The following is a 26469-nucleotide window of genomic DNA, read 5'->3' as shown; positions in this document are numbered from 1 at the left end:
ATTTTTGATAGGAAAAAGTTCAATTTCCCGAACAAAATGTATGGGATACCCGTAGATCATAGAGTTGAAGGTATAAATTTGGCCATTCAGACAACGGTTAACTGTGAGCAGCATTTCTTAATTGTGTCTACATTGGAAAATGACTCAAAAAGCCCTGTAAACACCCATCTTATTCATTTAGTAGCAAATAGTCCGCAGCAACAGAAAGCTTTTCGAATGCATCATCTATGATAATAACGTCCACCTAATAATAAGCTTCGAAGAATTCATTCAATGTATTCACCACTTTTTTCCGCATAAGTTCAACAAATGCAATTCGTTCGTTCGAACGGTATATCCTTTGGTACCGGTATTTCTATTATCTAGTTCAGCTTGGCAGTACATATTCACAGCTCTATATGCTCAGCCATTATGTCTAATGCAAGTGTTCGAATGTAAAACCATGTCTACCGTGTTATCTCCTATCAATGAAACGCACCCGCATTCTCTGGGCTTACGGGTTGCAGTACTTCCAGTACTTGTAGCTCTCGGACGTATACTGATACGCAACAAAAAGGCTAAAGTCGTAATTAAACATTTTCAACATCATTTCGCCCGACGGATATCGACGTGCCCTGCGGTTTAGATCCGTTTGCAGCTTAGCCTTCACCTCTAGTGCCAGCTTCGGGTCATGCGTTTCCAAAGCTTCCTCAAACGAGCACAGTTCCATCGCATCGGCCATAGGCATAGGTGCTCTTGACTGCTGGTTAACTATTTGATTTAGCGTCGGATAATTCAATGCACAGGCTTCACAGGAGCATTCAAAGTTGAACATTACGAACGTGCCTTTTTGTCTGTGTGACCGTTCAAACGAAAAGTGATGCAACCTGAAAGCATACGAAATTTACATTAAATATGCGTAACAAAAAAAACGTAATTTTTCCTTACACTCTCCGCTTACCCGTAACTATCGAACAGCTGTTCACCCGGCCCGATCGGGCGAATAACGATCATAGCGCAGCGGCCGTCGCGCAAAATAAGCCGCCGTACGTTCGACGCACAGGAATGGTTAAACATGCTGACCAACGGATAGCATGCCGTTCCATACTCTTTCGCCTGGAACCGCTGCCTGTCCGGGCGGTGCTCGTAGAAGGACAAAAATTGCCGATTAATTCGCATCACTTGCACGTGGCGAAGGATCAAATCGAACAGCAGCTTGTCTATGCTGGGCTTTGCCCGGCTCCGCGGTCCCAGCTCAGTCCTTTCCAGCATGAGCTTGTGTAGAATGATCGCCAGGTATACCATGAACACCAGCTGCATAAACGGTCGGCGCTCTTGGTTGGTCGACAGCACGTGCACCGTGCTGTACACGTCCTTCGGTGTGGCCGTTCGCCAGTCCATCGTGAATCCGTTCACCTGCGACTCATCCAACCCATCCAGATGCGCTTGCAGTGCGTCCGGATCGTCATCGAAAGTGCCGAGCGCGCAGGCTACGGTGCGTACCGCCGTCATGGGACATTTTCCCGCCACTCGCCACAGGTCCCGCATGACGCCACACTCATAGCGATGGTACTGGCTGTACGCCTTGCCCAAACATTCCGCCGAACAGTACATCACCCAGGTACACCCTTCACACGGTATCAGGGTGAATGGGCGCTCGGCGTGACAAAAATCACACCGCACATGCCGGAGCGGATCGTGCAGCGTTTTCACGAACGGCGTGTCCAGCATCACCACATCGCCCACCTTCAGCCGGCGAGTGGTGACCACATGCCGCCCGTACTGTTCGTTCTGTTGCAGTTGCAGACATTTGGCCACATGCGGCATGTGCTCGTGGCCCGGGAAGCTCAATGGTAGTTCTGGCTTCGGATCATCCTTTTTCTTCTTCTTTCCGTTGCTCTTTGCCAACTCTTCTTTCGCTTGTTCCTCTCGTTTGTCCAGCTTGTCCGCCAACCGGGCCGGATAGTTGGCCTCGCGAGCAAGCCGGATGTTCGCCAAACACTCCTCGTACCGGTGCATCTGCAGACACACTACCGATCGGTTGGCATAGGCTAGCGATCGTTCCGTCGATCCAGGCTTCGTGTACGTGATGCTTTCGTTGTACAACTTCACTGCCTCGTACAGGCGCTTCACTTTCGGGTCAACCATTTTGTTCCCTTCGGTGCGCAGCTTCGCCGCTTGCTCATCGTACTTCACCTCGTTGTGCAATTGCAGGAATTCTCGAAACGGAAACTCGCTAAGGAATTCCTCCACTATCCGAGCGATTATCTGTACCGAATGTTCCGCATGAGGATTGTGTCTAATCGCAATGTCCAAAGCAGGTTCGAGCGAACCGGTCCACAGTTCTTCGAACAGGTGGGTTGTACAGTGTTCCTCCCGCTGCAGAGCGTCCAATACTTCCTGATCGAGGACATTCATCGCGGCTCCGCTCAAAAACGATCGCACACAATTTGGTGTAATTCGAGGTGTGTATTTATGGCTGTTAATTAGCACAAAAACAATTGTAGCGGCTTCCAAATCTCTGCACAACCAGAGGCAAACGATGCAAGGATAAAACGCGGATTGCTCTGATCTGTTCGTGCGAATCCGGACACAATGCAGCTGATTTGACAGATAAAAAGCCGCGCAAAACAAATCCGCGCATCCCCCAGCTGACAAGCTTGATACGAACAGTAAACAAGAGCGGAATGAGCTATCGCTGAATTATTATTTTGCGAATAAAGTACAGTAGAACGTCGATTATTCGGGCAGCTCGGGACCGGACAGTTGCCGGTTAATCGATTTGCACGGATAATGGTCCATGAAATGTAAAATTCATACAAAAATTATAACATTCACTCGTTTAATGATTAATTCGCCTTGAATCAATCAATTAATCGTTAGTAGAATATTATTTAAATCAATAACCATAACCAATTAAAAAAAATACCAAATTCATGAAGGAAAATCAAACAGAAATTAAAAAAATACAAACCAAATAGCATAGAAAGGCAAAAATAAATTCAAAACAAAAATAAAAAAAATAACCAAGAAAAACCAAATGACAACTGTCAGGTTAAAATAAAGAGTGGGTAAAACTCTGAATACATTTGAAACGTCAAATGTAGGAGAATACATCCTCACTCGCCGAAGAAGAAAAAGAAGAAGAATAACCATAGGTTTAGCAACTGTTCATGAACAAAAATGAATTTCGAGAATATCACTAGATACAACTGAGCTGCACAAAAAACTGGTTGCCCACTTGACTATCACTGTAAATGTTCGCTGTACGTTTGAACAGCTGTCACATTTATGCGCACGGTTAAGCCGCCCACCGGTTAATCCGCCCCTGGATAATCGACGTTCTACCACCGACAAACCGACGTGACACTGGCGTTACAAAAGTGTCCCACACGAAAGTACTGTCATTTACCAGTGTGGCGATCACTTCAGTCAAAGTAAGCTCTCTTCACTGCTGCTTCGATGTTAACAACTTTTCTAAATACAAATTGCGAAGGAAGTGTGAGGCAAGGTTTTGTGAGAATTATTGGACAAAACACTCATTTTATAAGTTTCCAATTCAATGTAAAAGATGTGAGAAGTACATAAAACAATACGCATAGGAATTTGCGAAGAAAAACAAAAAGGGGATTTAGCAGATTCTGCTCTGTGTCAGTGTAGTAAGCGAATCATTATAGAGATGGCGCTAGTGTTTAACGTATTTTCATTTGAAATAAGGAGACAACTTTTGAAACTCATTTTGTTCGAAGTGTCACGTCGGTTTGTCGGTGGTTCTACTGTATTGATAATTCCGTCATAGACTTAATTAATTAATTTATTTATTTAGAGTATTTATATATGTATGGCCCGTATTGTGACCGAAACACATCTTAATTATTTATATATTACCTAATACTAGCATAAAGTAGCAAAAATTCGTTTTTAGAGCGCATTGAAAGCATTGAAGAGCTGAAGTCAAAGTCATTCATTGAAGTTAATAACAGTAATTAGTAAGGACTGCAAAGCTTTTTTTATACATTCAACATTGTAATACGACAATCAAAACTTATCCATTTCACTGCGAAATTTGGAAAACAGCTACCATAAGAAAATGTTGCAAATATCATCTCACAAACGACCCTATTTATGGCAGTCAATAATAGAAATCTGCTTATATCGATCATCCACCGTTGGAATTTAGTGGCGATGAGAAGAAGGAAACAAAAATTGCGCCAACAGCACATAACAGCGCATTGGCAAACGGCCGTTACACCGCATCCAGCCCGCTTGCAAATGATTTTCACCGACCATTTCCATGAATCATATCATCCCTTGAACATCAAAAGCGGGCCCGCCGGGAGTGGTGCAATTCACCAAGGGGTGATGATTTCGTTTTTACTGTTCTAATGGGCCACACAAACGCGTGCGAAAATGGTAAACGCTTTTTCTTCCGCTCTAACGTTTTGCAGTGCTGACAATTTAACGGTCATAACGCAGCAGAACTCACTCCGTCGACTGTCTGTGGCCTCTCTGCCCATATCGATTGCCCCATGGTAATCAATTATAAATTTTAAATTTGTTTTCGTTGCTGGAATTGCAAAAAACAACAGAAAAGGAAAACAAGGGAGAAATCCACAATCATTAAGATTGGAGGGAGGCAAATTTGAATATCTGATTGCCCTGAACCTGGAAGCGATCGTTATGACTGGATGATGATTTCAAACACGTTTCAGAACACGTCTGGCGCAGCTGTAGCCTGAGCCAGTGGGTTTTGATATCGGACAGGCCCAAACCAGCAACTTCTGGTTTCGTTGCGAAAATGACCAATTATCAGCTCATTATTATGGCTGGCTTCATACGATCTGCACCATGCCGAAGACGGACGGGACGACGGGAAGGGACCCTTTCCCATAGAGCGAAAATCGATCGCACAACTCATCTCTGGGCATCCATAATGGGCACCCTATTTTCCGACCAGATGCTACAAATTATTCACCCCCGTCTAGAACGGTGCGCGCACTGCGGAAGAATCGGGCTGAAAATCTACGATCAAAGATTAGGCAAGACAGTGTGCCACCCTTCCCCCTGCTTGGACCGCTGAACTTTGGCGCTGTGGGGGCGAAACAAGCCACAAATTATGACCGGAGTTGGGAGATGGTGAGATGATTAGAGGAGGAAGAACATTTCCGTCCCGATAAAGTCCCGCTGGTTGGGGGTTTGTGTGTGTGTGGGCGCACGATCGCTCACCTTTTTCATAGTCTGCCAATCTTAAGCGTCGCCACTCGCTGCCTAATCAAATCCACTGCGACTGATCTTATCATCATCGGGCAGCATAATAATGTGGTCCTCTCCTTCTTATCCTCCTCATGGCTTCTTCCGCTATTTTTGTAACTTCACACCGTTTCGCACGTCGGTTCGCACGTCGGTTAATCGGTTCTTCCACAACCCACGCCGTCAAACCGTTTTTCACCTACCCCTGCTGAAAGCGGCATGAACTCTGCGTCCTCCCTTTCTCTCTCGCTCTTCAAACTTTTTTGTTGCGCGCAAACCACACGCACGAACCCTACAATCATAACAAAATAATACTGCACCACCAACGGCACACCCCATATTTAACCGATTTACCGTAACACACACAAACGAGAGAGCATTGTGTTCGACAAAATCAGCTACATTTCGCACGAGACATTTCTTAGCACTCCCTTTGAGGTGGGCATAACAAGAAGCAAACCAGCTTCTCATGAGCAATGAACTTGACCTTGACAAACGATCACCGACGTAACTTCCTGCAAACACGCTGCAGACCTTCCTCGCTATGGTTGTGGAAACGACAGAGGAGGTTAATGTACGGTCAAAAGCATTACACCTTCATGTAGCGGTTTCGCCCTGTAATGATGTAAGAATTTTGTATAAATTAATGACACATCTGTACTTAGGACGGTAGACACGGTAAAAGAATGATCATTGCATAGGGACTAATTACCTTAAAGCGTTTACGAAAGTCAGTGATGAGTTAATGGAAATGTTTCCCCTGTCTAATTGACTGCTTCGCACTTCGGACATAGTCTTGCATGTGTAGATAACGAGCTTTGCGAATGAATCAAGCGTTGATCCCATTGCCTGTGTCCACACGTGAGGTTCAAAACAGCCGAAGTTATACAAAATCATGCAAAATCTACTCCTTTGCGTTCCGGCGTCCACCCGACATTTACCGAGCCGAACCGAATAGTTGTGTTCGTTTAACATGTGTCCGTATCTGGTAGCACCAGTTGTATTGCTTACCTGCCGTATGCCGCTGTGATTCCGAGCGAGACGCATAAGCAACGCATCTAGACGACATGTATAGCCTGTATCTCTTTTGCCTTTTCCTTCCCTTCATATCCTGATGAGTGAAGCATGCATTCCTTTTCGGTTACGTTCGTGGTATAAGTCTATCTCTGTTACGTTAATGGTGAAGATCGAATTCTATCGGCTCTACATCCGGTCATTCGGGCAGGCCCGTGGGCGTCGTGTGTACGCGGGCAATGCCCGTTTGGAACACACTTCTTCCGATGCTGTTTTCGAGTGTTGATTTTCTTTCTAAAATGCCACAAAAAAGGTACCAAATTCCACAAACGTTCTAATGTATCTCAATCACTTGAAATAGAATAGAAGTAGGTGTATTTTAAATCATCTTGTTTGTTTTGTTTTGTTTTTTTTTTTGCTTGTTACTCACAATTATCTCCGATTTTGCTTGTCGCACATGCAAAAATAGCGGGAAAAATCTGGTTTTGTTTCAAACACTTTTATAATGATTTTTTGTTTGCTTTCGTTTGTTAAAGATGCATCTTATATGTTTTACACTTTTTTTGTTTGTTTGTTTGTTTTATTAGCTTAGGGTGTTGTGCTCGCCCGCACTCTGTCACGGAGCGTGTCTCGGTACTAGCTTTTCTTTCTCGCTTTTTTAATCCTTTCTTTTCCTTTCGTTCTTTCTTTTTTCGGTTTCTGTTGTTTTCTATACTTTTGTGTGTGCTTTGCAGGAGTTTCATCTTTTTAAAATTATAAAATGTGTGTGTTTCTATGTGCAAAACCTAAGAGCGTGTTGTTAACAAGCGCTTGTGGTACCGCTGTACGATCGATCTTTACGACGGTCGTACCGCTGTACGATTGTCAGCATCCCGTGGCGTGGAACCGATTCTTTACACTTTTTGTACCATAATTTACTGATCTTTTGCTTCGATTCTTCTTCCACCGCCACTGCTGTGTGTATGGCATCTATGTTATGTGTGTATGTTTTCATTGTTTGTTTAATTGTATCATTGTTAGAAAGCACAACAGATTCCTCTCTCTCCCTCTGCTTGCGCGATCTGTGCGCTGCTTAGTACATAAATCTAGTTTCTTTTTTTTGTTTCCTTTTTTTCTGTTTCATTTCACAATTTTGCTCCATTTTTTTGTCGTACCGAGAATGCACCCTTCGACCAATTCGGCGGACCGGAGTATTTTCGAAAAAGCTCTTTTCCACAAATAAAATCCTTTTCGTAAACACAACACAAAACGTGTGCTGGTAAGGGAGGGTAAGATAAAACCGCATTTCCTTTGGACTTTTCCTAAGAGGTTTGGTTGAACAACGATGACAAAATGTTCCAAAAAATGTTTTCTGAAACCCGCATTGTTGGGGGGGTTTGTCTCTTACTTTTTTTTTGTCCTGCTTGGCCAAACGTCCTACCAAAACCTACTCTAAAGCTACCCCTCACCTGTTGGGTGTGCGCCGACTGCTCTACAATATCGGGTTTTCAGTGCAATTAATAATGCCAATTACCGGTGTGTATCGGTGTGTGTGCGACACAATTTCGTACTCTTAGAATTTAAATTTATGGATTTTAAATCCTAAAACCACAAAACAAAGGCGGTATTTAGGTATTGCACTGCTTTGTCCTGGTTTGTTCTCTCTCAATGCCAAAACAACTAAAAAATTAGGGGGAGAAGAAGAGGGCAGCATGAACATATTTGTGCAAAAGTGTGTGTCTGAGCGAACACACGTCTTCTTGACCTCTGAACTCTGTCTTCAATTGGCAGTATGATCCATTCCTGGCAAGCAAAACCAAATTTTGATGCCGGTGTGTTCATCAAGTATGTAAAATTGTCATTCTCCTAACTTCTCCTGCTCTCTCTCTCTCGTGTCCTAGATTTGGAGGGATTCCCGGGAAGGCTAGGCCCTCCCGGCATCCACAACAGCACCGTTTGGATTCCATTAACGCCATTTTCGCCCTAGCTTCGTCCTGAACTGCCTTCCTGCTTTTGTGTAAATGCTCACTCATCATTTAGTGAAAAGGAACGTAAAAACCGTTTTCACGATAGGAAAGTTATGCGGGGATGAGAACGCGCCGATCAGGAAAGTTTCACCTATAGCTGCCTACATCTAGTAGCCTGGAAGAATCCTATACACGCTGGAACTACTAGCTCCACTTCTGCACTTGCAATACGACTACACCTGCTTCTTCGATAGCGATAACTAGAGTCCAAATTAAATGCGGTTTACAGGCGCATCATCTTCGTGCTTCATGGGTAGCAACATTTTGCTGCAACGACGGTGGTGCCCTTCCTTTAATCTAATATTCGAAAGCCCTGCGTCGAAATGTCGATAACCATGCGGCACACACGAGAGAGCACACTCTCACAAGCAGTGGCTCCCGTGGTGGCACCAATCTTCCCCTCCCATCGCACAGCAAGTTTTGCAGCAGGCAGTACACTGCGCAAACCCGCGTAATGTGGGTGTGCGTGCGCACTTTGATCTCGTTTTTTTTTGTTGGTCCTACTGTGGCCTACCGAATGGTCTAGCTCCGCTCGAGTAGTGCGGGGACGACGCCGAACGTGGGGAAACATACTCCCATAAATTTAACGTTTTTTTTTGTTGTTGTTTCAATCCTTACAATTCTAGCACTTTTCAAACACTGCGCGCGCGCTCGCTTGGCTCTTACATAGTAAATTGTCTTCGTCTTTTCATAAACGCGATTACTTTTTGCGCTCCATTGCTATTGTTGGCAATTGCATTCCCATCATTTTTGTGTTGAAATGCTCTGTGTGTTTCTGTTATGGCTTGTAGTTGTTTTTTTGTTCTGTTTATACGATAGGATATCTACGTCACTATCTTCGTCATTTTGCTTTATGCCATGGTATTAAGTGTCCAAAACGGGTTAGCCGAAGATAACACAATGGAAGGAGATAGAGAGATGTAGCCGTTACAAACACCGAAGTACACACACCTGTATGCGACAGCTAAAGACGGGCTTCAGCAGAAAAGACGGTCCCCTGCTACGACACACGGCTTGGAGTATGCATTTGTGTGTGCATCATTAAGTGACGAAAAAAAATTGGTTGCAAAAAATAAACGAGCTATTACGTCCACACTGAAGACACTTAAATATCTAGTTTCGCTTTCTTGCAAGCGCTCGCTTCCGCTCCAGAAGCCGCCGCCCCGGCACCGGTCGCCGCACCGTCAGCACTACCGCCCGCCGGACGGTACGTGGCACGCTCTCCCTCGCCAGCGACCGGCGCCGGCGGCTCGACCGCAGCATCGGCCGCCGGCCGGCATCATTCAATCACCAGCTCCTTCGGCTCCTCCCACGGGAAGCCCGGGCGGCCAAAGTGGCCGTACGTGCTGGTGCGCTGGTAGAACGGCGTGCGCAGGTTCAGATCCTTCACGATCTTGCCCGGGCGCAGATCGAAGTTGTCCGAGACGATCTTCAGCAGCTCCTGCTGGTTGTACTTCGACGTGCCGTAGTGGAATACTGTGATGGACAGCGGCTCGGCCAGCCCGATGGCGTACGCCACCTGCACCAGGCACCGGCGGCAGATGCCCGCCTTCACGAGCGATTTGGCGACCCAGCGGGCGGCGTACGCCGCCGACCGGTCCACCTTCGTAAAGTCCTTGCCCGAGAACGCGCCGCCACCGTGCGCACCCCAGCCGCCGTACGTGTCGACGATGATTTTGCGCCCGGTCAGCCCGGCGTCGCCCTGCGGCCCACCGATGATGAACAGCCCGCACGGGTTGATGTGCACGATCGTGTTCGCGTCGAAGTACTTGGCCGGGATCACGTCCTTGATCACCTTGTCCATGATTTCCTTGCGCAGCTCCTCGAGCGTAATCTTGTCCGAGTGCTGCAGCGACACGACGACCGTGTGCACGCGCTGCGGGATGCACGCGCCCGACTCGAACACGTACTCGGCCGTGACCTGGGTCTTCGAGTCCGGGCGGGCCCACCAGAAGTCGCCGCTGCGGCGCAGCTCCGCAATCTTCTCGTTCAGCCGGTGGGCGAGCACGACCGTCAGCGGCATGCACTCCTCCGTCTCATCGGTGGCGTAACCGAACATCAAACCCTGGGAAAATACATTCAAGAGGAGGGGCGAGTGTTTTGGGGAAGAAAAGAGAGATAGTAATTAGTACTTAGTTGCACGGTCCAAGCAAAGCACAAAAGCAAAGCGTTTTAGCTGGCTTAACGATTGACAAGCGTTTCCGTCGAATTTTCTGCGTCTCGTCTCGTAGCCTAATTTTGGTACATAGAACGAAATGGGGGGAAGGAGGGCTTGCCCTCCCCACCCAGAACGCAGCGCACGCACAGGGAAATGCGCTTCTAATCTAAAAATAGTGCTCCGAGTTCAACGACATTGACGTCATGGCGAGAGCGCGCGCTCGCGGGTTGGAATTGGCATTCATGTTTTGCCCCTGTTTTGCGGCCGAAAACAATGTACGCAACGGGGGCTTTGCCTTCGCGCTACAAAGTATACCCGCTCGCAAGGTTCAAACGCACGCAAGAACCTACTGGAAAAGCATGTCAATAGTTCAGCCAGCCAACCCAGCCAGTGCGCAAAACCGAACAGAGGCTTATCTCGCCCGTGTTTTAACAGTGGGCCCATCCCCTATTTTATTTTGTTCTTCCTAACCGCTACTGATAGAATATTACATCAACTGAATCGAATCGAATGCGAGAAAGAGAGAGAGAGCCAAGCAGGAGGGTCATCATGAATGGCACTTGTTTTGACAACTCGCGCAAGCATGGCCAGCATTGGGCAAATGAATGGTTGACTGAAAGGGCGCCTTCAGCTGACCTTCTTGGGCGGTGTGTGTGTGTGTGGCTGAGGTTCGAAGCCCTGGAGGCTGGGGCACACAATTTTGGGCTGTAAAAACACCCGCTTTGATAGCAGCTGGACACACATACCCAGGCGCGCGTGTGTGGCTTCTGTCCGAAGAGATACATGCGCTGTTTCGCGCGAAGACCGAGCCACGTCTGTGCTGCCAACCACTGCTCTGCTTCTCGGATTCGATTCGATTCGATTGAAGTACGCATACACAGCTAAGCAAACATGCGATTACACGCAATATTAATTGTAAGTAAAAATAGAAAACATAACAGTTAGTAAGTGCAACAGAAAACAAAGAAAAGAAACTACAACAAGCAAGAATGAGGATGATAATGTTCGATTAATAGAAGAAACTTAACAACCCTACACCAAAGAATTTAATGAAATTATGAAAGAGAGTAAAATAAAAACATTCTTTTTTTTAAGTTTTCTAACAAAATTTGGCAATAAATTAAAGTCAATTATGTTTGTGATAACTTTCTAAAAACCATTCTACCACCAATTTCGATCTTTTTTCTCTCTCTCCACGGTAAAAGGTTCGAATACGAACGAATGATTTTCCCGATTCCCGTGCCCAAGAGATAGTGTGAAACGTGCATTATTAAATCCCCCCCACAAAACGCAACATGTACTACCACAAACCAAACAGGAAAAAAGGGTTCTAACAAAGTTAATTAGGAGTGCAGCAAATGATTCTAAAAGGTTCAGCAAAAAGAAGAGGAAGAAGAAGAAGTAAGAGCAAACTGTACACACATCGAAACTGAAAGCCCCCGGGGAGAGGGGAACGGAAGGGGGAAAGCAAAACGCTTTCCCTTTCATTCCTCCACCCCCTCCGGGGGTTTAAATGTGCTAACCTGGTCACCTGCGCCGACCTCTTCCTCGGGCCTGTTCACATGCACCCCGGCGGCAATGTTGGGCGATTGCTGGTCCAGTGCGAGCAGCACGTTGCATGTCTTATAGTCGAACCCTGGGCAGCGGCAGCGCCACGGATGGAATGGATGGAAGCGGTACAGCGGCATCACCCCGACCAGACCGGACCGAACCACGATTGATGGTGAATGGTGAATTCCCGCGAACGTGTAACCCGATTCCCCCCGAAAAAAAACCCCCGCGATCATCATGCGTAGATGGGAATTTAATGTAACCAAGTAGAAAATGCGCGCGCGTTTCAAATTTGGAGCGAGAGGAGTTCGATTCGACCAAACATGCAAAGAAAGATAAAATTGTGGAAACATTATTAACTTCCATTAATTTCATCAACACAATCGACAGATGTGCTTGTGTGTGTGTGTGTGTAGATGTAGCTGAAAAGAGACAGATGAGCATGGGTAGAAATGGAAATGGACTGGAAGGGACAAAGGTTGTTCGACCCTAAAAGGACTCCTAGACGTAACATACACAACATCAGACATGATGATAGGGTGGAATACTTCTGCCCCAAAATGTAGACATCCCTTTTTTTCTTCTTCTTCTTCTTACAGCGACGGGTAACCCGTACGACCCCGCCATTATCAGCAGATCGAAGCTCGGACGGTCATTGACGTCAAATTCCTTCCAAATCGATCACGACACATCGTGATGGAATCGTACGACACAAAGTAGCATTGCGACCACGTGCACATCATCATCATCACAATCGTCGTCATCGTGCCCAGGCAACACAGCAGCATACGCAGACGAAATTCTTCGACACGTTCGGTTGATTGGTCAACTGCTGATGTTATCAGCGACGGGCCCGCCTTACAGATTCAGCTGATTAATCGAGCGAGAAGGGGGCTTCTCCACGCCACTCAGCCGCAAGGACTCACAGACAAACACAATCGGACGTACATGGACAGTGTTAGTATAACCTGTGAACTTTGGGCGTGATTTGCAGTTCGTGACGCTTCCTTCCGACCCTATCGCATGTTTTTCGACAGGAAGATGATGATGATGATCATGATCAAGGAAACAAACAAAAAAACTAGCTTCTAGAATATTTGGATTACGTGTCTATCTCTCTCACTCTCTATCTCTCGGTGGCCGCTCTTCCAAGACTGAATCATGCAGTGTTAATATGGGTTTAAGGTTTCCTTGTTTTAGAAAAGTTACACAAAACATTACGCTTCATTTTGCCAATATAGGAGCTCTGTTGGAAACTGTTACATTTGGGGATGATTAAATGAAGGGGCGCGTTGTTATATGAGTTTGCCTCACAGAATGGCATGCTTGGCTGGGGCAGCAAAGGACACGCGTCAGCGTCGGACACGTGTGATAGCGCCCGTAGTCTAGTGAAACACGACAACATAACACATTAACAACACAGTTACAACAGCAAGGCGTACACGAACACGAGGTCAAAATGGGGTCCGTGTCCTTAACTAGGCTGGATCGCATATTGGATCGCAATTGCGTAAACAGTCCGCGTACCTGATCGCCCGCACCGACGCTGTCATCGTCGCGATCGATGTGTACTCCTTGGGCAATGTTCTCCGACTGCTGCTCGATCGCTACCAGCAGATTCAGCGTACGGTGATCGAATCCTATGACAACGGTTGAGCGACAACATGGTAGATTATAAAACGGGAAGGATAATTTACAAGCGGAAACGGACGCGGCCGGGGCAACACACTACCGGGCCGCGCTTTAACGACAGACTCTTGGTTGGTTGATGCAATTAAGAAACAGCAAAAATGGATTTTATGTGAAGTAAGGAGGGAAGTTGGAGGTTGGGAAACAGGAGTTAAGTGTTTCGGGTAAGGAAATGTATGTATTCGGTCGTCGGTTTTGGTCCGCCTTCAATTACCTTTGGAGGAATCATCGTAGCCAATGTGCTTTACCGTTTCGCGCACAACGCGCTGGTAATCGATGACTGCCTTGGAGGTGATCTCTCCGCACAGGAGAATCATGCCGGTTTTGGAGATCGTTTCTGCGAGTAGAAGAAAAGACACAGTTATCCATTGCTCTCCTGCTGCTTCTTGGGGTAGAAGGCCTTTCGCAGCAAGTAGCGCTTACCGCATGCCACCTTTGCGTTCGGGTCCTGCTGCAGGTGAGCGTCCAGGATGGCGTCACTAATCTGGTCGCACATCTTGTCTAAAAGTGGAGAAGAAAAAAATATTTAAATAAAAAAAAACTATAAATATAAAGCATAAAGTAAAAATATTCACGTTAAACTGGCAACATGGCGGTGTGTGCACATTCCGTTGCCGCGTTTGCCGAAAAAATTAAAAAAAGCATATTTTTCTCCCTGTTCTGTAATTACGGGACCATTGCAGCTTTACTTTAATGATACCCTGCATACCCTTCTGATCACTCTCCCTCCCAAGCCGTTCTTCACCTTTTGCCCAGGGGTCGCAGATAGTCGCAGGCAAAGAATATGCAAACCAAAAAGGAAAAGCCAAAACATAAAACCATCATTAAAGAAGAATACCAAAACACACACCCTACCCCAGGAGACAGAAATCACCCCACACACCCTCGGGGGAAAGAAGAAAGCAAAGGGGCAAAAAAACATAAACAAACACACCGTTACATTCGAGCGCGCGCGCCCGCTCTCGCGCACACATATGCATTCGCGCTCGTACCTATACGATATATTTAATGCAGCCGTGCACGTGTGTGTGCGTGCATTGTGTGCCTTTCATGTAAAACATGTCCGTGTTGGTAATGGTGATAGACGAAAAAAAAACACCCCTCCATCGAGGACCATGCTTGTCGTCCACGCGGTGCCGTCGCCGCCAAATGATTATTCATCAACCATCATTGCCGGCCCCCCAAAAACCTTGGAGCGGAGCGTAGGGTTGGTACCCGCATGCGAATGTAGGTATATTAGTGTGTGTGTGCCGCCGTTCAGGTAGTGCGTAATAAAAGCAGGCGATTCTCCACGTGTTTTTACCATGCGACGGGGACGGCAAAGTCCGGAAGGCGCTTCCACTGTCGGCGCTAAATGTCGACGCAAAAGTGTTAAAAATGGTGTAATTTGAAGCACTGGGGAGGGGAAATCCCAACCAAAGAATCTGATATGGTCGCGGTTAGCAGCTCGTATGCGTTGTTGGCGACCGGGAGATGATGATGATGGCGATGATGGAACAAAAAATCAATAACGCGAACGCAAAGTCGCCTTTAAAAAGGGAGGCACCATAGCAACAGCCCTAAAGCCTAGAAGATTATACGCTTCTTCCTATTCCTACGACCTGATAACGATTTCATCTCTTCATACGGAAAGGCCCTTTTACTGTACCCCGAAACAAAAAAAGTCTGTACAGAGGTTCTACACATTTCCTCCATTTCTTGGCAGAATCGACCATTTCCTACCAACACGCCCTTATGTCGCGGCTGTCTGTCTGTCAAATTGCATAACAAGAAAAACAACAAAACAGGCAGCATCTTCTATCACCGCAGAGTGCTATTGGAATCAGATTTGATTCCTATGTGAAACTTCATCCCTCGAATTTCGCCCTTATCGCAGCATGCTTCGGCATAGGGATAGGGGAAGATCGTTCCTGTGACTATTTCCTCTCTATAGCTGGCACGCTAGACGAGTATAGGAGTTTCTAATTGAGGCCACCCTCGGAGGCTTGACACGGATGTGTCGAATTAAAGATGGGTTTTCCTCTCATGACGGGCCACAACTGCACACGACCGATCGAAATATCATCCTCTCTCGCACACGCAATCCTAACCTAAAAATAAGATCGTCGCAGCGCGCACACACTCCCCGCCTATGCACAACGGCGGCGCGGCATGGCATGGCTGCCGGGCGGGTGGGGAGGGTTTGGTGAGCCCTCCCAGAGACAGGGAAACACACAATTGATATTTAACGTACCACCACCACCCTAGTTTCTTCCTCCTGCAAGCGTTCCGAGTTGCATTTACATCGCGTGGTGGAATAACGCACAGAAAAACACACTTTTTTTGCGGCTGAAAATACTGCTGCAATTAAACACACACAAACACACACACACACGCGCTTTTTTTAGTGCTTACCCGGATGGCCCTCGCCGACCGACTCGGATGTGAAGAGGAAGGAGCAGCCGTCCTCCATCTCGTACCCGCTGTGGCCGTTGGAGTTGCTGGCAGCGAATCCGTTTGTTTGCGGCATTTTAACTTCTTTTTGTTAGGCTTTTAACACACACACAAACACGCCCTTTTGCACTTTTTGCAGATCGGGAGAACACCGCACCGCACAACAAACTTTACACTTTTGTTAACCAAAAAGGGTTTTCACTACTGCTGCTGCTGCTACTCCTTTTTGGCCTTTTTTCACTCACGCACACAGACACGGGCAAGGAGAAGGGAGCTACTGCTGCTTCTCTCTCTCTCTGGCTGACCTTTTCGCGGGATGCTGCTGCTACTGCTGCTGGTCGTGAAGATGGTGCGGTTTGCGAAGTATTCCGGTACGGTTTGCGGCAACACCGGGAAGGACGTGTGTATGAAATGAGCAGAAAAAAGCAAAAATATTGTATCAAAAAAGGGCTCGATTGAAGGGGGAGGCTATTTTTAGTTCAACTTTTCGAAAACTGATGCAACCTTTTACTGTTTCGACACTTTTGCAAAGGATGATGCAAAAAATAAAACCCGCAGCCCGCGTGAAACCCGTCCTAGCGCCGCGAATGTTTGTGGAAAAGAGAACGACAGGGGGCAGTTTTAGTCGAAGCGAACCGTTTTGGGGTGATTTTTTCTCTATTTTTTTCTCTTTTCTCTCAGCTGTCAAACGTCGAAATGTGCGCAGCCGGGATAAAGGGGGGTAGGATAGTTAGAAATGTCATTAGAAAACCCAGGAGCCTGCTTTGTTTGTCGCGCGTGTGCCGGTTGAATTTAGCAATTTAAATAACAAACGTTTAAAATTTAAATTCACAACAGAAATGCTCTACAAAAGCTGTTTCTGTTTAACTTTTTTTTGACAATTTTGGTTGTATAAGTTGCACCATTTAGAGAACATATTATAATTAACAAACACTCTATAAAAAATCAAAACCAACCAAAAATAGTATGATGAGAGCTGGAAGCTGATATTTCTACGTACGTAAACTCTGTTTCACTTCACCACGGCTACCGGATGTTTCGTGCACGACGATCTTGCCACAACTAACCGTTCGCTGGCCGAGACTGGCATATTTTATAAAGCTTGTGTTGTGAATTTTTCGCTCTGCCCGAAACTGTCCGGCCATGTCAGGGGCCAGGCTCCGGCCTGCGTTCGTGTTGATAAGGTTTTTCCGTCCTGCTGCGATTGCAAAAGATTCAAAATAACCATACCCTCCCCCTCTCCCCCCCCCCCCCCTCTACGTTGGGTTGTAGCGGTGCAACAGCAGCGCGGGCAAAATACCTTCCTCCCGCTCTTCCTCCCGATTTGTTGTTGTTTTTTTGCTGCCCATTTGAAATCACTTCGCCAAACACGGTTGACCCTTGGCGAGCGCCAGCACATGGTCGGCCGTTGAGAGGGATGGCTCCCCTCTTCTTCTCGCTACAGCTACAGCAATACCTTGCCGATGCGAGTCGTCCGATGCCGATGATAAGCCGTACGCTTTGTGTCGCTGTTTCGTTCCTCCGGCTTGCGCCTGTGTGCACGGATGCGGAACAACCCGTCCGCCCGCAGATCTCGAGCAAACACGCGACCGCGAGCGTGCCCATTCGTATGGTAATGTCGGTTTGCCTTACTCGTACCCGTGTTTGCGTGCTCCAGGGCAGGCTGGGAACTGGCTGCAGGCGCTTGCCGATAGGTTAGATTCTAAGAATAGAATGCAATTCTTCTTCCGATGCGCGTGTGTGTGTGGTAAAGTAAAGCCTCCCAAGCCGGAGGAGCCTACCGCTCACGCATGTTCAACGGATGATCAAGGCCAAAGATTACGGTCGAAAACGCTGCTTTGAAGCTATTTTTGTATGTCGGTTCCTAAAAATTGAATTTCGGTTCTAAATCCGACCGACGGACCTAAAATTAAACAAACACATTAAAACATATGTTACTTGTGAATTTTAAGTTGCTCTTGCTCGTGACGGGGACATACAATCGGTTCTTCACCCTTGCAACTTCATCCAATCTCTTCTACACGTTGCCACCATTGCTAACAGAAGTATCTTTTTCACTGTTAATTATTTTTCCTTTTTCATAAGAGACTCTGTCGATGCGTTCACCCTTAAACAAAGCAATATTCAAAGAAATTTGAACCATCAAACATCACAACAAAAGATAAATGTTCCGCAGCGCACCAGTTCGATCAAGTCGGGCCCGCACAGGGTGCCTCGTACACTGTTTATCTTTTTCTCGCTTTGACGTTTTCGGATGTGTGTTTGTTTCCCCCCACCCAACACCACACCAAATTGTCATACACACCCCTTCCCCTTGTTTTCTGTCTATGAGACTGCTGCGGTGGAAAAACATTCCAAACGCAATCAGCCAATCTAGTCACCTTCGGAGAACCCAGCGACGACGACGACGAAACGGACGGCTGCAATGGCCCATCTAGCTCGCGAACATTCGACGGGCGTGAAAACGTAAAACCAGTCCCTTTTTTGTGATATCAACTTTTTCCAAGTGGAGTGCACACAACAACAACAACAAACAACACTTCCCACTGCAGCGGAACGATTGCGTATCCAGTTTGCTCCGATGACTCAATCGCTCAAGGACACGATGAAGTCGGCCGGAATCTACTTTCTAGTGGTCTGTGCGTTCCTGTTCACCTCGTTCTACAATGTCGCGTCGGACGCGGCCAACCAGCGGCCGACGGTGCCCGGTTCGCCCGGCGCCACCGGTACGACAGCGGCATCATCATCCGTCGCACTGGCAGCGATCCACCACGGCAATGCATCCGTCTCTGCGTCCACCGTTGCCACTGTACCGTCTGCCTCCCCGGCTCCTGCTCCGGCCACCGCCAACGGTACGGGGGCGACGGCAACCGCACCACCGACTGGCGGCAACACCAGCACCTCATCCGCCACGATGTCGCCGGAGAAGAGCGCGGTGGAGCAGGAGCACTACAGCTCGATGTCGATCTTTTTCGTGCTGTGCGTGATCGCGCTCGGCATCCTGCTGATCCACATGATGCTGCAGACCGGCTTCCAGTACCTGCCGGAAAGCATCGTGGTCGTGTTTTTGGGCGCCCTGATCGGGCTCATCCTGAACGTATCGTCCGTCAAGCACATCGCCAACTGGGAGCGGGAGGAAGTGTTCTCGCCGACCGCGTTCTTCCTGGTGCTGCTGCCCCCGATCATCTTCGAGTCCGGGTACAACCTGCACAAGGGCAACTTTTTCCAAAACATTGGCTCGATACTGGTGTTTGCCATCATTGGGACGACAATTTCCGCGCTCGTGATCGGATCGGGCGTGTATCTGCTAGGGCTGGCGGAGGTGGCGTACCGGCTGAACTTTGTCGAATCGTTCGCCTTCGGATCGCTCATATCGGCCGTCGATCCGGTCGCGACGGTGGCCATCTTTCACGCGCTCGACGTGGACCCGGTGCTGAACATGCTGGTGTTTGGCGAGTCCATCCTGAACGATGCCATTTCGATCGTGCTAACGACAACGGTCATGCCGATGGTGTCCGATTCCGGCAGCAGCACGGGCGAGTCCATCTTCTCCGCACTGAACACCTTCTGCATGATGTTCTTCGCGTCGGCCGGCATTGGCGTGGTGTTTGCGCTGATGAGCGCACTGCTGCTCAAGCACGTCGATCTGCGCAAGCATCCGTCGCTCGAGTTCGGCCTGATGCTGGTGTTTACGTACGCGCCGTACGTGCTGGCCGAGGGCATCCATCTGTCCGGCATAATGGCGATCCTGTTCTGCGGCATCGTAATGTCCCACTACACCCACTTCAACCTGTCGACGGTGACGCAAATCACGATGCAGCAAACGATGCGCACGCTCGCGTTCATTGCGGAAACGTGCGTGTTCGCGTACCTCGGGCTGGCCATCTTTTCGTTCAAGCACCGGTGCGAGCTGTCGTTCGTGATCTGGGCGATCGTGCTGTGCCTGATCGGGCGCGCCTGCAACATCTTCCCGCTGGCCTGGCTGGTGAACCGGTTCCGCGAGCACAAGATCACCAACCGGATGGCGTTCATCATGTGGTTCTCGGGGCTGCGCGGTGCCATCTCGTACGCGCTGTCGCTGCACATGCAGTTCAGCACGGAGGAGTCGCGCCACGTGGTCATCACGACGACGCTGATCATCGTGCTCTTTACGACGCTGTTCTTTGGCGGGTCGACGATGCCGCTGATGAAGTACCTGCAGGGCGGGAAGAAGGTAAAGCGCACGGCACGGGCAGGGCGTGCGGGCCGCAAGCGCAAGGAAAAGGCGCTGTCGCTGAGTAAGACGCGCGAGTGGGGCCAGGCGATCGATTCCGAGCATCTGTCCGAGCTGACGGAGGAGGAGGAGGTCAGCTTTACCCAGTCCCGCATCGGTGGCTTTACCCGGTGGGATCGAAAGTTCTTTACGCCGTTCTTTACGCGCCGCTTTACGCATCAGGTGAGTGAAACAAAACAAAAAAGCTTATTAGTTAGATGCATATAAACAAACAGCTTTTTTTGTTTGTTTCTTTTATTCGTAGGAGCTTCACGATTGCAAGAGCCAGATGGCCGATCTGACCAACAAATGGTACCAGGCGATCCGAATATCACCGGACGATCCGGACGAGGAGGACGAGGATGATCCCGATGCGGATGCCATTTCGGAACGTTCCACGACCAACATCGTGTTCCCTGGGCCGAGCAGCCGCAGCACCAAATCCTGATCCAGTGAGCTGCCTGGGCACGTGATACGCTCCTTGCCGGTTCCAACATCACCGACCTCGTCGGTGCCGGAACCACCGATCGGCCGGGAGCACCCCATAGCGGACTGCCTGCCCGGGCATGAGGGAGCCCTTTACGACACGTCGCCCCTGCGCACGGTCGATTTCCTGTAAGTGGCCCAACATCATTCTCCAGCGCGAATGTGTGTCTGCGTGTGTGTGTGCTGTGAAAAGTTATACGGATATATACAAAATACGTAAAAATTGAAATGTGCCGAAGCCACGAAGGCAAGTCACCGTGAATCGCACGGGTAGTGCAGGTGCTGGGCAATGTATGTGGTGTGTGGTGCATGTTTTATTGCAGAACGGAAAGGTGTTAGTTATCGGGCAACGTCGGGCAACGGGCGTTTTGTTTGTTTTTTTTTTTTATTATCGTGTAAACAAATTACGTGCAATTACGTGTAAAAATTAATTATCGGGTGATAATTCGCTAGTCAAACGGAAACAAAAAACAGGGGCAAATGAGGGAAAGGGGACGTTTAACGAACAAAGGGTACGATTTTCACTACTTTCCCGCTTTTCCGAGATACCCCGAGATATGGGGTCTCTCTGTCGGTAGCAACATTCACCTAGATTTTGTAATAGACAAATTAAAATAACGATTTAACTATCTACACATACACCCTCCACAGCAGTAAACGAATCTTTAAAACGTCGATACATTGAATCTAGTATTTGAAGGTAGTTAGGGCAATAATCAAGAATTATTATACCACATTATTACCAAGTATGATCGAGTGTAGCTCATTTATAGGGAATATTGCAGTGAAAGTTAACCAATCGCACAAGTATTGTAACAGCTTTTTTGTTTTGTATGGCAGGACGGTGTGGGAGACATATTTACGCTTAAGCACAACCCCCCCATCTCATCGCCTCACGATCGAACACGTGTCATGTGCGTGTGTGAGCATAAAATAATCTATCGCCGGAATCTATCGCCGCCAACCGTTTCCATAGAACTGTTTCAAACCACAGCGCACCACAGTTTAAGTTTTCCTCCCAGCACTCCTCGAGCGCCCTCGCTCCATTTTTCTCCAGTGCTTCATAAACAGTGTTATTTATCTAGGTTTTACTATTCCCCTCTCTCTCCTTCTCAATATGTGTAATATTGTTTGTGTCTCTAAGCTATCGTTACCAATAAACAAAACCGTTTCGCAACAGGTCGCTGCCGCTCTAAGATGTTTTATTTGAAAAACCCCAAACCCCGGTAACGCCACTGGAAGAGAGGTAAGCTTCGTAGACCGTAATAATTGGTACCTTGACTGCCCGGTAGATAAGATAACGGAGGTGCCCGCAAGGTGTAGCCAGGCTGCTGACATGGTGCAACCACGTCACGCCACCGGAGGGTGGTGGTAATCTAATGTGCAGTTGCCCACCCCCCGGGCGGGCTGGTACTTGTTTGGGGTTACATTGGAAATGGGCGACCGACTGACGGGTTTGGGTGGGGGGGAATTTGTCGGGGAAAAATAACAAATTTCTACACTTTTAAAAATAAACGTTGCTGCTGGGTATTTTTCTTCTGGGTCTCGGTGCAGGAGGAGCTGGAGGTTTCTGCATCGGTTTGCACGTGATATAGCAAACTGTTTGCTTTCCCTTTCGAATTGCGAATTGGTGATAATGCGTGCAATCGTAAACAGTAATCGATTGGTGATGGTCATGATCATTGGAAGATGTTTGTGTGTGTATGGTGGGGAAATCATAATTGCAACATTGAAGAATGTTGCGCAAAACAATCCCCCAGATGTTTTTTTTTTCGTGGGTTATGCCAGCCTTTCGAACGTTGCAGCTGTCCTCCAACGGCTGTTCTCACACGTGTTCGAGAGCACGTGTGAATATGGAAATTGAAAAAGGTAATATTAAATTTACATATAGTGTGTCACATACAATGTTGTAAAAAGTGAAGCTTTTTATAAACAAGTTACGCATTACATCACCAGTTATTTTTAAAACTTGAAAGAAATAAAACGGTAAATGCCGAAACCGCGCGCGCCTCCCTGACAACCGGTAACGGTGGGCACCTCAACTCGACCGCGTAACCGCACGCACATCAGCACACTCAGAGTGACCAGAAATATCGATTTATCTGTGTTCCTACCGATTTCTGATATGGCAACCGATTCACAGATGAGCACCATAAAACTACCGATGTTTCATTTAGCCTACCTAAAATTAGCGATTTTTTCATAATTCTTCTTCTTTGGCTTTTTTTTTCTTTTTTGGGCTTTGGCTTTCGGTGACTAATTGATTCCCCCCCATAGCAGGATAGTCAGTCCTACGTATGGCGGCGCGGTCTATTTGGGGATTGAACCCATGACGGGCCTGTTGTTAAGTCGTACGAGTTGACGACTGTACTACGAGACCGGCTTGATTTTTTCATAATACTAACCGAGAAGTCATCAATTTGTTTTCACAATTTCCATAATTATCTACAGGAATGCCTCTTTCATGCGACCGCTATCGACCAAATCTGATCCATCTCTTTTAATTAAAAACAAATTCCGAAAAATACCAAAAAAAATTGAAACTCCTACCGAAAACTACCGATACAAATTTTGATGCTCCTACCAAAACCGCCAAAAAAATCTGGCCACACTGCACCGTAGCAAAATAGCTATTTTGACAGTGCAGCAAAACAACACAGCGATCAAAGATTGTAAATCTACACATTACAAAGCAATCGACCGGAAAAAACGCAGCTTTACCAAATTTACCACCCCTTCTCCATTTTCACAGAAGCTGGACCGTTCCGACCGCATATCTACTTCGGCGTGCACGTACCTCCCCTTTCCCGTGAGTGTTTCCCCGTTTGCATGCACGCCAACCCGAGCTGCTCCAGCCGCCCTGTCCGTGACTGCCGTTGCCGCTGTTATCGTCGCTGCTGCTGCTGCTGCTGCTGCTGACACGGCATAAATGTAAGGATATACAAAGGCACACGCACCGTGCCGGGATCCGTGCGCTTTTGGCCGTGCTAGAGCGGGAAGCAACGGGTCGCTGCTGCAGGACGACGACGACGATCGGAACCGGAGGATTGCGTACACCCTCCTCCTCCCCCTCCTCCGCTGATCCCGGTGTTCGATTCGATTGGCGGCGATGGCGAGCAGCAACAATGCACTGTACCTCCGGCAGCAGATGGCGGCCCTGCTCGGCAGCACCTCGACGTCGATCAAGTTCATCTGCATCGCCACGCTGGTCGGCTACCTGATTTCCTTCTCCGAGCGCATATCGGTGATGCTGTGCGTGACGCCCGGCTACCTGATGCCGCCCACCTTCTGGGTGTGGACCATCTTTACCTACTTCTTCATCGAGCAGCACTTCTGGGAGGTGCTGGTCGATTTGGTGACGGTCGGGCTGTGCGGCAAGCTGATCGAACCGTCCTGGGGCCAGATGGAGATGCTGCACTACTTCGCCATCACCAACACGGGGGTGGCCATCCTGACCAGCCTCTACTATCTGCTCTACTCGATGGCAACGGCCGATGCGGAGATTCTGTTCAACGTTCGCATCTACGGGCTGGCCGGCATGAATGCAGGTAAGTGGATGAGGTGAGCGAGCAGCAGTTGAGCCGGTTGGTGCGCACACTGACCTTCGTACCCTTTTTCTACCGGTTGCAGCGATAAGTGTAGCCGTTACGCAGATAATGCCCGACCATCTGATAGCCCGAACACCGATCGGTAAATTCTCCAACCGGTACGTATACTAGCTGGCACGTTCGCATTGGCATTGCAATAACTTCACTTTGATTTGCGCAGAAACGTACCATTGACCGTTGTCATAGCATCGATTTTGCTATGGGCCGTCGGGCTACTGGATGGCACCTATCCGGCAATGTTCGCGTCGGGCCTGTACGTCTCCTGGGTGTATCTGCGGTTCTACCAGCGGCACTCGAACGGTACGCGCGGCGACAGTGCGGAAAACTTCCGCTTCGCCAGCTTCTTCCCGAACGTGCTGCAACCGTTCATTGCGATCTTCGCGAACCCTGTGTACCTGTGCTGTCTGCGGATAGGGCTGGTGAAGCGGCTAAGCCCACCGCAGTCAAACTCTGGCTCGCTGCACTCGGTCAGCGTGCACCTGCCCGGTGTGGATCCACACGACATGGAACGGCGGCGGTAAGGCGTGCTCTAGTATTGCTCATGCCATCAATATCGTTTACTAAAACGCTTCTCTTCCTTAGACAAATTGCGTTGAAAGCATTAAGCGAGCGGTTATCGAAAACGACCGACTCCAGCCGTCAGAATACCGTGCCGAAATCGTTCCCACAAACCACCGGCAAGCACCATCATCATCATCATCATCACGGGCAACACCATCACGGTGGGCATGGGCATAGCCACGGGCATCATCATCAGCAGCAGCAGCCACAGTTTGGTGGGCTGCCACCGTTTACCGGTTTCCCGATGACCGTGGACCGTCCAGCGATAGCATTACCTCCGCCACCCACGAGCAGTAGTAGCGGCGGCAAACAGCTACCAGCGGCACCGCTCCCAGTGGCATCCTCCCAGCTGGGCACCGCTAGTCTACCGTCCCCGGGCCCAGTGGAAGGACTGCCCAAATCCCCATCCGTATCCTCCAACCTGATCAACCTGGACGCGACGAACGTTGTCAGCAGTAGTGGTAGCAGTACCGGCGGTGGACCGACAACGTCCACGATGTAAGATACCGCTGGAGCTGCACCACCTCCCCCACCCTTTACCAACCGACCCAAGTAAAGCCCAATACGCGGAGCCTTTGGCGCATAGCTTTAAGCGTTGTTCTGTTTCTTATTTGTTTAACCTTCTACACATAGATTACCGGCGGAGCGAGTGTATGTGTTTGCGTGGTTTAGAGTACTTTTTGTTGTTACATTCTTTCTCCCTTCTGTATCAGTGAAACATCGAAAACACGGTTTAAGATGGGCAAAGCAGTAGAAGGTAGGCACTTCACGACGGCTTTACTTGCGAACTCCGACCGTAGATGGAAATTATTTTTGACATTCTGTTCCCCTCTCGTACCCCATTAACGTTAATGAGCGCGTAAATAGTGCATACATATTCATGCTATAGGGACATACTTTCTATGCTTTCGATTAATAATGCGGTTTAGTGAAGTGTGTGTGTTGCCAGTCAATAGAGACATGATGATCGTTGCGTATAGGATGATATTACGGCAACGTCCGGTGGACGAACTATAATCTTTCAATCCTCAGTATATTTGACACACGACAAAGAAATGAAAATAAAACAATAACGATTGAATTTAACTGCGTGTAGTTTCAAATGTTTTAAGAAAAAAGTCGTTAATATTTCGTTTTTTTGTTCATATAAAAACATATTGAAAAAACAAGATGCGCGGCAAAACAGGACTTACTGCACCACCCTGTGGTGATTGATGGGAAAGAGCGCCATGGGCGGGTTGGTTCATGCCGAACAGAGATTGACAAATGAATGACAGGCAAACACATTCTGACAGCTCATCAATATTTGAAAATGTTTGAATTTAATTCGATTTCTATTGACTGATGTATTTGTTTTATCTTTCAATTTACATTTCTGGTTTGCAGAATATGATTTTGCTTCAAACAGCATACAGATGCGCCGGAAAATGCATTTCCAAACTGTCACCCAAGCTCCCCGCAACGGTTGCCGGTGTCGCGCTT

General features: G+C 48.0%; 4 protein-coding genes across 7 annotated transcripts; 2 read left to right on the top strand and 2 right to left on the bottom strand.

Annotated features, from left to right (window-relative positions):
* Positions 1 to 251: 251 nt before the first annotated feature.
* LOC120903177 (SET and MYND domain-containing protein 4-like) lies at positions 252 to 2596 on the bottom strand. Its single transcript, XM_040312434.1, has 2 exons — positions 941 to 2596; positions 252 to 866 (listed from the first exon to the last, which is right to left on the bottom strand). Exons 1-2 carry the CDS (start codon positions 2395 to 2397, stop codon positions 494 to 496), a joined length of 1830 nt encoding a protein of 609 aa, XP_040168368.1. The 5' UTR covers positions 2398 to 2596; the 3' UTR covers positions 252 to 493.
* Positions 2597 to 6801: 4205 nt separating this feature from the next.
* On the bottom strand, positions 6802 to 17160 carry LOC120904980 (S-adenosylmethionine synthase). Of its 4 annotated transcripts, XM_040315566.1 has the most exons (7): positions 16585 to 16719; positions 16042 to 16411; positions 14071 to 14148; positions 13862 to 13984; positions 13486 to 13598; positions 11931 to 12043; positions 10205 to 10314 (listed from the first exon to the last, which is right to left on the bottom strand). In XM_040315566.1, the coding sequence occupies exons 2-6, from the start codon at positions 16154 to 16156 to the stop codon at positions 11966 to 11968; spliced, it is 507 nt and encodes a 168-aa protein (XP_040171500.1). In that variant the 5' UTR covers positions 16157 to 16411; positions 16585 to 16719; the 3' UTR covers positions 10205 to 10314; positions 11931 to 11965. The 4 variants fall into 4 exon arrangements, with proteins under 4 accessions (XP_040171498.1, XP_040171499.1, XP_040171497.1 ...); XM_040315564.1 differs by lacking the exons at positions 13486 to 13598; positions 16585 to 16719 and adding an exon at positions 17037 to 17160 and having other exon boundaries at positions 6802 to 10314; XM_040315565.1 differs by lacking the exon at positions 11931 to 12043 and having other exon boundaries at positions 6802 to 10314.
* A 1227-nt stretch (positions 17161 to 18387) lies between these two features.
* LOC120904979 (sodium/hydrogen exchanger 8) lies at positions 18388 to 22001 on the top strand. The gene is made up of 2 exons (XM_040315562.1): positions 18388 to 20515; positions 20598 to 22001. The coding sequence occupies exons 1-2, from the start codon at positions 18662 to 18664 to the stop codon at positions 20778 to 20780; spliced, it is 2037 nt and encodes a 678-aa protein (XP_040171496.1). The 5' UTR covers positions 18388 to 18661; the 3' UTR covers positions 20781 to 22001.
* A 1440-nt stretch (positions 22002 to 23441) lies between these two features.
* Positions 23442 to 26073, top strand: LOC120903068 (transmembrane protein 115). The gene is made up of 5 exons (XM_040312277.1): positions 23442 to 23490; positions 23571 to 24366; positions 24449 to 24524; positions 24587 to 24943; positions 25009 to 26073. The coding sequence occupies exons 2-5, from the start codon at positions 23928 to 23930 to the stop codon at positions 25487 to 25489; spliced, it is 1353 nt and encodes a 450-aa protein (XP_040168211.1). The 5' UTR covers positions 23442 to 23490; positions 23571 to 23927; the 3' UTR covers positions 25490 to 26073.
* Positions 26074 to 26469: the final 396 nt, after the last annotated feature.

Source organism: Anopheles arabiensis, chromosome 3 (genome assembly GCF_016920715.1).
Source record: "Anopheles arabiensis isolate DONGOLA chromosome 3, AaraD3, whole genome shotgun sequence".
NCBI lineage: Eukaryota > Metazoa > Arthropoda > Insecta > Diptera > Culicidae > Anopheles > Anopheles arabiensis.
This window is presented reverse-complemented; position numbering and strand designations above follow the sequence as displayed.

Bases quoted from the DNA above. Each gene is read 5' to 3' on its own strand.
- LOC120904979 (XM_040315562.1), top strand. From the start codon at position 18,662: ATGACTCAATCGCTCAAGGACACGATGAAGTCGGCCGGAATCTACTTT. The intron at 20,516-20,597 runs GTGAGTGAAACA...TTTTATTCGTAG, and splicing joins CGCGCCGCTTTACGCATCAG to GAGCTTCACGATTGCAAGAG.
- LOC120903177 (XM_040312434.1), bottom strand. From the start codon at position 2,397: ATGAATGTCCTCGATCAGGAAGTATTGGACGCTCTGCAGCGGGAGGAA. The intron at 867-940 runs GTAAGCGGAGAG...GTATGCTTTCAG, and splicing joins CAGCTGTTCGATAGTTACGG to GTTGCATCACTTTTCGTTTG.
- LOC120904980 (XM_040315564.1), bottom strand. From the start codon at position 16,156: ATGCCGCAAACAAACGGATTCGCTGCCAGCAACTCCAACGGCCACAGC. The intron at 12,044-13,861 runs GTAATTGAAGGC...GCCGCTGCCCAG, and splicing joins CTACGATGATTCCTCCAAAG to GGTTCGACTATAAGACATGC. The intron at 10,315-11,930 runs GTTAGCACATTT...GTATTTTCCCAG, and splicing joins AGGTCGGCGCAGGTGACCAG to GGTTTGATGTTCGGTTACGC.
- LOC120903068 (XM_040312277.1), top strand. From the start codon at position 23,928: ATGGCGAGCAGCAACAATGCACTGTACCTCCGGCAGCAGATGGCGGCC. The intron at 24,525-24,586 runs GTACGTATACTA...TGATTTGCGCAG, and splicing joins ATCGGTAAATTCTCCAACCG to AAACGTACCATTGACCGTTG. The intron at 24,944-25,008 runs GTAAGGCGTGCT...TCTCTTCCTTAG, and splicing joins CACGACATGGAACGGCGGCG to ACAAATTGCGTTGAAAGCAT.